Below are 12,440 nucleotides of genomic sequence, written 5' to 3' on the forward strand. Positions count from 1 at the left end.
AATTATTCTTTTTATTTATTTTATTTTTACTTACAGTTAAGTTTTAGCGTCGACGAAAATTTGTTGCGAATACCAAGCTTTTTAAAAATCCCTTTTTAAGTGTATTTTTTTCAAAAATATTTTCAGAAAAAAATTATTGTTTTTAGTTTATTCCACAAAAACACTTGTTTTTTTCAAAACGTAATCAAAGACTTTTTTTTTTTAAATAAGCACTTTTAAAAAAACTAAGCAAATTTTTTAAAAAATAAATTTGATCAAATAGAATATAAAGGTCGAAAGACAAAAGTGCATTAAAGTTAACAATCATTTGTTTTTTTTTTTTTTTAATATAGGCACAATAAAATTAGATGAGAGACTACAAAAGACAGGTCTAAGAATATTGGAAAATTATGTCGAAAGTACATACATAAGGTCCGTTTAACTAGGAAAATCATAATTTTCTCAAGTAGAATTGGAATTGAAATTGGAGTTGAAATTGACCATGAATATTAATTAAAGTTGTTTTATAAATTTTGTGAGAGAAATATGAGTGAAAAAAAGTGAAAATAAGTAAAAATTGTTTTCACTTTTCCAAATATAATTTCAGAATTATATTTGAAATTCTAATGGCCAAGCACAAATAATTTTCGCTTTTTTCACTAAACTGAAATAATTTTTTTTTTTTTTTTTTTTTTTAGTAAAAAGTAAAAACTTTTCATGATCAAACGACTAAGTGAAATTCTAATTTTAATGTACAGGCAAATCTTCCCTTTAAAGAATTCAAAAATCAATCTTTCATTCCATTAGTATTGCTCTATAAACAAACTGAAAGAAAATTTACAGTTAGTTTTGAGAATCAAATGTATTGATTGTGGCCGCGTTTCGTACCTAGAATTTTTAATTTTAAAACTATATCAAAAAAATTATAAATCATAATAATTAAAATTATTATCAAAGAAAAAATTATTTTACTTTTGAAATCCAAAAGATACCATATAAATAAATTGGGAGTGTAATTTAAATTGCAAAATAAATTTTTTAATTTTAAAGCTATATCAAAAAAAATTATAAATTGTTATCAAAAAAAATTTATTTTACTTTTAAAATTCAAAAGATACTATACAAATAAACTGACTTAGATAAAGTAAACGGTAAACTTCTCAACAAATTAAACTTCTCAAAGATTAATGAATCCAAGTTCTTTGACTATTTCACTACTCAGCGGAACTGCAAAATCCTCTCTGCAAGTGGCGTCGAAAAATTATATGGAAATAGTGCACTGGGAAGAAAAAGGATAGTGAAAAAAGAAATACACTTTCCACCGTTAACGAAGTCATTCTAATTGGAAAGCATAGTACACTTATCTTGTGGGTAAATCTATTTTGGTTACACTAGGAGGATAGATCCGTCGGTTTTTAAATTTGAGTTCCGCCCTCAAAGAAAGAAAAAGAAGTGGGTCCCGTTAAAGACTCCGGTTCAGTGTTTGATGTTGGTTTTCATCAAGGCTAGAAGATGGTATAATCAGAATAGTCGTTTGTGATCTGTCCTTGGCAGTGAATTATCATGGAGAAGCAGAATACGTTGGATTACATCAACCAGATGTTTCCCACAGGTCTTTTACTTGTTCTCATTTTCCTTTTTTTTCCCTTCCTTTTCTTCCATCTGAATCTGATGTAGTAGACACTTGTCCGAATTATTTTTTCTGAATTCACATTTGTCTTTGATTCATTTCAACAATTATTTTTCTTTCCTGGTGAAATCAGTTTTTCTGCTCCTTTTTCTTTTACTTTGGGCATTACTGCTGTGAATCCATTGATAACATGTGTAATTTCTGTAAACAAGAGGTATAATAAATAAAGTTTAGGGTCAAGTATTGGGATTCGTAAAGTCCATTTATTACTATTTATTTGTATCAATGAATCTCGTGGGCTTAAACATGTCTAGAAAATATAGTTTTCTCAAGATTTGGTTGAAAATCTCATTCCTTGCCTTGATATCGAGGCGCATTAGATAGAACTGTGAAGTAGCAATAGAACTGCATTATGGTCTATGTTCATTTAATAACAACAAAAGAGTCCAAAATGTAAGAATTAAGATTTTACTGGTGATCATTAAGTAAGGCTTATAACTTTCAAAATTTTAGAGCTCTAGGTGTAGCTATTACTACAATTTTTCAATGGCATATCTCGAATATAATTAAGACCCGGGGTCATTCTCATTCTTTAGCTAGAACATGCTGATCTTAGTCAATCTTGTCCCTTTTTTGAATAATCAGTTGACACATTTGTGCAGAAGCGTCTCTATCTGGCGTTGAGCCCCTTATGCAGAAGATACATAGTGAAATTCGTCGTGTCGATGCTGAAATATTGACTGCTGTTCGGCAACAGGTGCATTTTTTTGCCTCTCCTTTCTCATTCTCTACCCTTTGCCTAGCTTTCTTCAAGGACAGATATTTACAAATGATTACGTCCTGTTACATGACTGCTGATTATAATCCTTAGACTGTAATTGCTGTCTGCTGATGCTTTTAGGAGAAAGTATCTGTGCAAACAGACTATAATTCTGTTGTTCTTGTACTTTTTACTCAGTTAATTGATAAAATCTTGATTATTCTAAAAATTTGGAACTACTCTCTAATGTTACACCATGTAAAAGTATAAGATAGGAATTTCTTTACCCTATTGGAGTAACTGATGTGGATCATCTATGCCTTAATTCCAAACTAGTTGGTGTCGGCAACTTCTATATCTTTTCCGCTCTATTCATCCATAGTTCAACCATATTGGGATAAATGATTATGGAGAAAAGGTGATAAGTTATTCCGAACGTCCATCAAGGGCAGAGCGACATCCGAGCCCCCTTCGACGGAAAATTATACTATTTATACATCATTAAAATTACTTTTTATGTATATATAGTAGATGTTGAACCCCTTTGGCTAATTCATATATTTACTTCTGAACCCTCTTAGTGAAAATCCTTGCTCTGCCACTGACGTCCATCATATGTTGTTTCTCAAAAGAAAATAAAAAAAATCCATAGTATGATTCCAATTCTGTTTCACATCATGTTTGTAATTACCAAATAGAAAATTGATGTTCATTGATTAGTATTTCAATAAATGACCAAAGCTAGATGAGAATTTGCCACAACTGGCAGATAGGTTATATAAACTATTATGATTGTTTACTGTTGCTAACAAGGCCTAGCCCAAGTGACAAGGCTAAGAGTATGACAGAACAAACCTTTAAGATCATGTATTCAGTTCTTCAAATTCATCTTTTGATTTTCTCAAGTATAAAAGGATTAAAAGAAAGACGGTCCCCGGTATATTTGGAGAACCTGTTGTTTTGAGTCTCTTGTGTAGCATATATAAAATTATTACTTTACCAAAAGCAAATTTTTTGGCAATCTGTGTCACGGATTCACGATGCAAGCGTGCCTGTATATTATGTACCTCTAAGATTGCATTAGAAGTGAGTTTATTTTGCTAGGAATTCTTCAACAACAGCGCTTCAATCCCAAACAAGTTAGATTCGGCTATATGAATCCTCATTGATATGTTTCTCCATTTAAATTTATCTCATGCCATAGTCATACCAAATAAAAATAAAAGTAAAAAAAGAAGGTAAATATGTATAAATAATACTCTCAATCCCAAATTATGTGACGTTCTTTCCTTGTTAGTCGTCAGTCAATCCCAAAAAGAATGTCACCTTTTGTTTTATTTAGTAACAACTTAACTTTAAAATGTCCATTTTCCTTTAATGGGATGATTAATGGTCGCACAAATTCATATTTTAGACTAGAAGTTCCAAAAATCTTCCTTTCTTTCTTCAACTTTGTGCCCAGTCAAATACCATCACATAAATCGTGAGGAGTGCTAAAAAAATAATATTAGGAGTTCTCTATCAAAGGAGAAAACGCAGCTTCAGAACCACCTTAAATGGGCAATAATCAAAATCCATGGAGATGGGACCAATATTCCAAAGTAGGTGACCATAGAAAATGGAGCAATCCGGTACACGATCCGGGTTTGGACTGAAGCTCCAGTGAGTTTCCAAGTTGAAGAGAAAGAAGAAGATGAGGAAACAGAAAATTCTTCTATACAGAGTGCATCGAGGCATAATATGAAAGGCAAGGGGACAGTCCTCAACAACTTGGTCATGCAACTCCTTCATGTACAAGGACAAGTGAACCTGTTTTAAAACCTAGAGGTGGTTTGGGCCAAAACAATTTTGAGCAAGCAGAAAATCTGAAACTCCAGTCTGAACCATCTTCTAAGGATCAGAATATTTCCTTTAAAGAGCTCCTGGAAATCAAAACTTTGGCCTCTAAGGCTGCATTTTTTTTTTAAGATTCAGACGTTTGAATCTGAATGCACGTCTGAATGATTAAGATGTTGTCTCTAGATCTGAAAACTGAATGATTAAGATTGTTTGTTTTTCAACATCTGAATGTGCAATTTTTTTTATTTGTATATATAATAAAATAAAAAATACAATTCAAATAAAAAATTAATTATATATTAGAAAAGTATGTAATTTAATACAACAAAATTATTATTTGATTGAGAAAAATCATTTATGTTTGTTAGTGATAGTGAAGATAGTTTATAATGGTGGTTGTGGTGGCAGTGATTGATGTTAATGATTAATAATGTTGGTGGTGATAGTTGTGATGGTTGGTATTGTGGTGACTTTTGTGATGGTGGCGATTGATGTGGTGGTGGTGGTTGTGATGTGATGTTACTTGATGTTAGTAGTTTGTGGTGTTGATTGTGTTGGCTGAAACATGAATGCATGATGGTTGGCGGTGTGTTGGTTCTAGTTGGAGATGTTGTTTGTTGCTAAGTTGCTCGGACTCGGGTGCGGGTGTCGGACACGGGTGCGGATCCGAGTGTCGGATCCTTCATGATCGAATTTTTAAGATTCGGGGATATGGATCTGGATACGGATACGGGTGCGGGGACTCGGCAAAAAAAAAAATTAAAAGTTTATATATATAGTTACAAAAATATCAAATATGCATAATTATATATATGAGAGATATTGTGAAAAACTTACATGTAACTTGTGCCTTGTAGAGTTAGATCATGAAGGAACGAGGCCGCAAGCAAATACACCTCTTTAAAAGGGCATGATTCATTCCTTTTCCTACAACTCACACAACAAAGTATTAAAATAAGATAGTATAACTATAACACATTGAGATATACCAAATAAAAAACTAAAATGAAGCTAAGATTAAGAGAGATATGAAACATACCTTTTAGTCTTTTGGAAGTAAGTCGAAATGACTAGACGAGTCACTAAGTTGTAATCAAATAGACGAAGAGAAAGTCACGAGAGACACAAGTTAATTAACCATTCAAATTAAGAGTCAAATGATCACCAAAAATCATACATAAACTACATGTTCACAAGTTCATATACCAAAAATAATTACATAAAATTTACATTTTAAGTAAGTTCTATTTGAAACATCTAATATGAACATGGGCATATCTAAATCAAAGATCATCCTCTTCAATTTCCTCCATGTTGTCATCTTTTTCTAAATTCTGAACTTCATTTTCAAAGAGCACACCTTCTTGTTGAGGTTCGTCGATTGACAATTCAATTAACTCATTGATACTTTCATCAATGTTGAAATGGTCTCCACCTAAAACAATACCAAACGAATTTAGAATATTGTGAAAGAAACTTATCATGATAAAAAATTACTCAAGAAGTATCAAAAGACTTACCTAAATTGCAATATTTGCTTGGACCACTTATGTATTTTTCTTTCTTTCGAGAAAGCAAGCGAAGATTATAATGCACAAACACTAAATCTTCGGCTCTTGACGAAGCTAACTTGTTTCTCTTGATGCTATGGATCAATGAATAAGTGCTCCAATTCCTTTCACAACAAGATGAAAAAGCTGGTTGGGAGTGCAACTTGTAAGCCAAACTTTGTAAAAGTGGAGCATTTACACCATAGTTAGCCCACCAAGATAGAGGATCTTCATACCCCATAGCATCAATCACATGAGGCTCACTAAAGTGACCACTTAAACTACAAAATGCCCCATACTCCAAAGAAACTTGCTTCAAATCATTTGGATCTTTGAAGTATCTTTGAAAGCATTTGATCCTATTTGAGGCAATCTCCCTATCTTCATTCAGTGCAAGTCTTTTTATCCCATTAACTTTCCCTTGAAGCCACGATTCATGATAGTATTTGGGAACCAAGGAATATGCTAAACAATGCAATGGGGTGTTACTCTTATTCCACCTAGCCACAAGAATTTCTTGAATTGTATAAAAAAATTCCGATTGGCCGTTAATAAGATCTTTCCCCTCATGCTCAAATACAATCACCTTTACCTTTTCAATCATGGTATCCCACATGTCATAAATAAGATGCAATTGTGAAATATCAAGATCGGCTCTTCTAAGCATGGATACTATCGGCTTCGTGCACTTTAAAAAGTATTCAACTTTATCCCATCATACATCATCCATCATAAGCGATTTTATCTCACGTGCCCTCGCTTCAAGTACTTTGTCTCCCTTGTAATTTTTCCATTCGTCATCCATTACCATTTTTTCCAATGACAATTTTACCTTATCAACACAAGAAGTCATGACAATGAGGGAAGCGAATCTTGTTTTGGCAACTTTTAACAAAGATAGCTCCGAATGCTTTATAAATGGCATGCGCCATGTCATGATTCATAACAAAATTTTTTAAACTACTCACATCGCCAATCACTTTTAATATCCATGCACAACTTGAAAAGTGGGCTGATTTTTCGGAAGGTTGACATATACTTTTTAAGGCAAGATTTAGACAATGTACAACACATGGTGTCCAAAATATGTGCGGAAAAGTTTCTTCAACAATAGTACCAACAAGTTTCATATTTCCGGCATTATCGGTGATAACTTGAACGACATTTTTGGGGTCAACATCTTCAATGGCTTTAATAAATAACTTAGTGATGTACCCACCATCCTTGACAACACCACTAGAATTAATGGATTTCAAGAATATAGGTCCATCACTAGATGCTTCCATTATATTATCAAGGGTCGTCTTTTAATATCCGACCATCCGTCCGAACATATTGACAGTCCTTTTCTTTTCCACGTATCTCTAATAGGTTGTAATTTTGTATTTATATTAGTTTTTTCTTGAGCCAAAAGTGTTGTTCTTAACCTATTATAAGTGGGTGGAATATTACCGGGTATAGGATTTGCCGCCAAAAACTCGGAATACTTTTTAAAGTAAGGAGAAGTTGCAAGGTTGAATGATAAACCTGAAGCATAGAACATTCGAGCTGCCAACTTGTCGGCAATATTTCTATTGGCAATGCTAAATGACTTCTCTAGTGCTCCACCCGTCGATCCTTTTCGCTTTTTCTGTTGCGATAAATTCGAGACTTCAGGGAGGGATACATAATCTGCCTTTTTTCTCGCATCTAATTGAACCATTGATTTTTTCTTTTGAGCTTCTTCATTCTCCATCTTTAATGTTGCACATACTTCATTACTAATTTCTTTGCATATTGCAACTCCATGGCCAGAAAGTCTTAACAGATGTGCTTTCACCTTAGAATATGAATCTGTAACCCTTTTATTACAAAAGTTACATGACCATATTCTATTTCCACCACCATTAGGAGCAACCATAAGAACCTGGACATGATTCGACAAAGGTTTATCATCAAAATCGAATCCAACACTTTTTGTTGGTCTTAAAATACTTTTTCCTTTTGTTGTTGATGCTTCCATGGTAGAACAGAGCTTAAAAAATTTCTTAGCTATAGAAGATTTTTTTTTTTAAGAACAGAGAGAGAGCGTTTGCAGTGTTATGAACTATGATGTCTTTTTTAGAAAGAAAGCAGGGAAAATTGAAGAGTTGGTGAGGCAATGAAATTTCCAAGAAGTAAAAATAGTAGAACTGTTTGTACATCTGCAAGAATGGACATTTTGATGGATATTTGACTTTCTTTGTTATCAAAAAGTGGATTTTAAAGATTATTTTATTAAAAATAGTACAAATCTCATTAAATGAGATGTGATCTTTTTACTTTTGAATATTTTCATTTGAAAATTTTATCATATTTTAGTAAAAATATATTTTTTTGTTTAGGTTTATGTGGCGCGATTTTAATTTCGAGAGCCAATTAGTTTAATGTTGATCATAAACTTAAATTTTAAAATCATATTAATTCTAAAGTCAAGCATTGAATTAGTTGTTAATTGTTACTTCTAATATATAATTACACTTAAAGTATTTTGATAGTTCAGTACTTACATTGACAAGAAAAATCAAACGATCTAACAAGATGTGATCACAAATATGATATCTTGTTATCAACTAAGTTAATCACATATTATAGTCAATTGTTACTTCTAATATATAATTATATTTTAAGTATTTCGATAGTTCAGAACTTATATTGACAAAATATATCAAACGATCTAACAAGATGTGATAATCCCTAATATGATATCTTGTTATCAATTAAGTTAGTCAAATATTGTCAATTGTTACTTCTAATATGTAGTTACATTTTAAGTATTACGATAGTTCAAAACTTACATTGAGAAGAAGAATCAAGCGATCTAACAAGATGTGATCCCAAATATTATATCTTGTTATCAATTAAGTTAGTCAAATATTATTAATTGTTACTTCTAATGTTTAATTACATTTTAAGTATTACGATAGTTCAGAACTGTTACTTCTAATATATAATTACACTTTAAGTATTTCGATAGTTCAGAACTTACACTAACAAAAAGAATCAAACGATCTAACAAGATGTGATCCCTAATATGATATCTTGTTATCAATTAAGTTAGTCGAATATTGTCAATTGTTACTTCTAATAGATAATTACATTTTAAGTATTACGATAGTTCAGAACTATTACTTCTAATATATAATTACACTTCAAGTGTTTCGATAGTTCAGAACTTGCACTAACAAAAAGAATCAAACGATTTAACAAGATGTGATCCCTAATATGATATCTTGTTATCAATTAAGTTAGTTGAATATTGTCAATTGTTACTTCTAATATTTAATTACATTTTACGTATTACGATAGTTCAGAACTGTTACTTCTAATATATAATTACATTTTAAGTATTACGATAGTTAAACCTTTCTTTGTTTGAACCACATGGTATTCGATTACTCGTAATTTGAATATGTTTTGGACTTCCAATTCTTCCTTTAAAAATGAGAAACTATTTTTCTTTTAAAATTAGTTCCAAGAGAATCGAATATGTTTATAGATTTTTATGACTTTTAAAAGATAAATTATTTCATTAAAAATAATTTTATTTAAACACAATTTAATATAATTATAGCTATAAAAAAATATTAGATTAGATGCATCAAAAATAATATTTGAATCAATGTAATAATATTATTTGTTAGTTAATATAGAATTTATACTGTACTTTCTCTGTTCCTTTTTAGTTGAAAGAAATGATTATTTAAGAGTGTGATTTGATTAATATATTTATTAATTCGTTCGTCTTTATTTATTTACATGTTTCTTAAATCTAAAAAGAGTAATACAAAGGTTCAAGTTAAAAAAAGAATAACTAATGTTTTTTTTCTTTTTCAAAATTGACAAGTATTTTAAAACCAAAAAAGAATGACAATATTAATATGTTTAATATATACTTACGCTCAGTGGTGGATCCAAGATTTAAGAATTGTGGGTGCTTAAAAAATTAAAAGGCTGAAAAATAAAAATAAAAAACACCTTAACAAGGTTCTAACGCAGGACGCCTTTTCAATGGAGAACCTTAAGATCAACCTAAATGTCAGTGTATCCAACCAATTTTTTGTTTTAGTAGGTGCTTTTATATGTTTTATACCTATTTTCATATATTTTCTATATAATTATATTTATTCCGTATCGAATTTAATAGGTGCCGGAGCACCCCGAAAATATATGTAGGTCTGCCCGTGCTTATGCTAAATTTAGTTTCATTTAAAAATGTGTGCTTTTGAAAAGCATATACATTAATTTTTATTTTATAATTAAATAATTATAATGCCTTCCTCATTGTATAAACTCTAATTAATATACAATGCTTACCTTATTTAACTAAAAAAATGGATAAATTATTTATTCTTAATACTCCTTTCGTCTCAAATTACCCGTTTCAAATTTTCTAGTTTGATTTCTCATTTTACTTGTCTTTTTTCATTACTCAAGAAGAGACAAATTTTTTTTTTCATGTTTTATCCTTTGTATTAATTACTTTTTCTTCAAATTAAAATATAAATATCATTTAATAGGGGTAAAATGATAAACTAAACATGTTATTAATTATTTTTCTTAATTAAAGCGTCATCTCAATTTGAGACGAAAAGAATAATAAATAATCAATGAGGCAGCTATTAACTAAGCTCTAATTATAATATGGAATGTTTATCTCATTTAATCAAAATAATAATAATATTTATTCTTAATAATAAATAATCAACGTGGCATCTTATCTCAGTGTTGGTCTTAATAACTCAGCATACTTACATCTCATTTAAAGGACCACAGGTCAATTAAAATAAATAAATAAAAAAAAGCGTTGATATTGGACTCTGAGTCATCGTTTTCTTCATCCTTGTTCCTCTGCTTCATCTTCTCTCCTCCATCTTCTTCCCCACTACAAGTTTTGCATATTTTTTTTCCAATACAATACAAATTACTATGCACACAATTTAGTAGTCCACCACGGCACCAATATTCTCGGATTCAAAAATCTGTTACAACGTGAACAATACCTGCAACAACCAACACGAACAAGAAGATTTACCAAGAAAAAAGCTTCAAACGAGACAAAAGGACTGGTATAAATTATTATGTAGCAGCAAAATTGAAGGTATTTTATTTTCGAGTTATTCAAATCCTTACTTTGAGATATCAAAATTTCAATTTTTCTCCCAATTGTTGGTCAACACACCCGATCTCGTTTGACCGGATCCGACACAGATCCCTCATCCTTACCCGTGCCAGTGTCGTGTCCACGCTGGTGCAGCACCGAAATTGCTGAGTCCAAGCAACTTAGGTTTGTTGTGATGGTAGATATGGTTGTTAGTAGAGATAAATTGTAATGATGATAGTGGTTGAAGTGGTGGTAGAGGTGGCGTTACTAGTGACAATGGTGTTGGCGGCCGAAGAATGTGTGGAGATTGTGATGTATTAGTGGTAGTTAGTGGCGGTGCTAGTTGTGATAGATGAGTTGGTCGGTAGTAAGGATTGGCCGGTAGTGGTTGATGATGGTGGTGCTGTTGACGACGATGGTGGCGGAGAATATAAATAGAATAATAAAGGTAGTAGGTGTGGTAGCGGTTGACAATAGGGGTTGGTAGCGATATTTGTTGTCGATGATAGTTGTGATGGTGGAGGTGGGTGGTGGTTGACAATGGTGGCGGTGGCAGAGGTGGTTAGTGGTGGTGATGCTGATTATGAATAGAGTGGTGAATATTATCCAACACCAGAATATCTTTTCGGACATATTAAGACTTGATTCTAGAACTGAATGATTAAGACCTATTAGGAGCTAAAATCTTAATAAAAAATAAATGCACTTAATGGTCTGAAGTCTGAATCATTCAGATTCAGACCTTCATTAAGTGCAAACAAATGAGGCCTAAGTTTTGGAAGCCTTTAAGGGCTGGGAGTCCTCAACAGAGGATCGTGAAGGCATACCCAGTATTGAACATGACTCAAATAACAGAGAATTGCACAAGCAAACAGAAGAAGAAACTCAGATTTGTGATCATAATGCAAAAGCTCCAATTGCAGAAAGAAAGGTAGATAACGAGGCCTACGATGCAGGAGGAACAAACTTAGATGATTGTCAGGTAGAGGGTCATGGTTTACAACTTTTACAGATACATGATGCGGAATTAGTTGCCATTCAATCCGTTCAATCACAGGAGTTCCAGGAAGCAGAAGTGGAGGCATCAAATTGGGTTAATAGCAACATCCTGGAGCTTGGTAATATGTATGGGGCTGCCTTTGAAGGATGTGAGAAGGAAGCTCTAACGTTACATATAAAGCTGGATGCAAGAAACATATCTTTGGAAAAACAAAGAGAAAGTACCAAGATCAGAACACCAAAGAGTAGGGGAATAGGCAAAAATGAGTTGAAGAACCTTGAATCAGATCTAAATAAAGAGGTGGAAGGAGTTAGAAATAGGGGAAGACCTCTCAGTTTGACTTTTCAATGAAAATCAAACTTTTATCCTGGAACGTGAGAGGGCTTAAGATGAGTTCTAAAAGAATGACTGTGAGTCTAATGCAGAAGTGGAAAGCAAACATCTATTGCTTTCAAGAAATAAGGCTCGAAAAAGGTGTGGAAGATTTTGCTAAACAATTGTGGTCGTGCAGGTGGATGAAGTGTGGCTTTTTAGAAGCCGAAGAGAGTTGTTGGGGGAAT

General features: G+C 32.1%; 1 protein-coding gene across 1 annotated transcript in view; it reads left to right on the plus strand.

The window, feature by feature from the left end:
- Nucleotides 1-1,154: 1,154 nt before the first annotated feature.
- Nucleotides 1,155-12,440, plus strand: part of LOC107870183 (vacuolar protein sorting-associated protein 53 A) — a 65,666-nt gene continuing 54,380 nt past the window's right edge. Inside the window, exons 1-2 of the mRNA XM_016716620.2 lie at nt 1,155-1,591; nt 2,272-2,366. Coding sequence (XP_016572106.1) covers nt 1,543-1,591; nt 2,272-2,366 — 144 coding nt within the window. The 5' untranslated portion in view covers nt 1,155-1,542. The remainder of the gene's footprint in view (nt 1,592-2,271; nt 2,367-12,440) is intronic.

The sequence above is a fragment of the Capsicum annuum genome, chromosome 1 (genome assembly GCF_002878395.1).
Source record: "Capsicum annuum cultivar UCD-10X-F1 chromosome 1, UCD10Xv1.1, whole genome shotgun sequence".
In the NCBI taxonomy this organism is placed as follows: domain Eukaryota; kingdom Viridiplantae; phylum Streptophyta; class Magnoliopsida; order Solanales; family Solanaceae; genus Capsicum; species Capsicum annuum.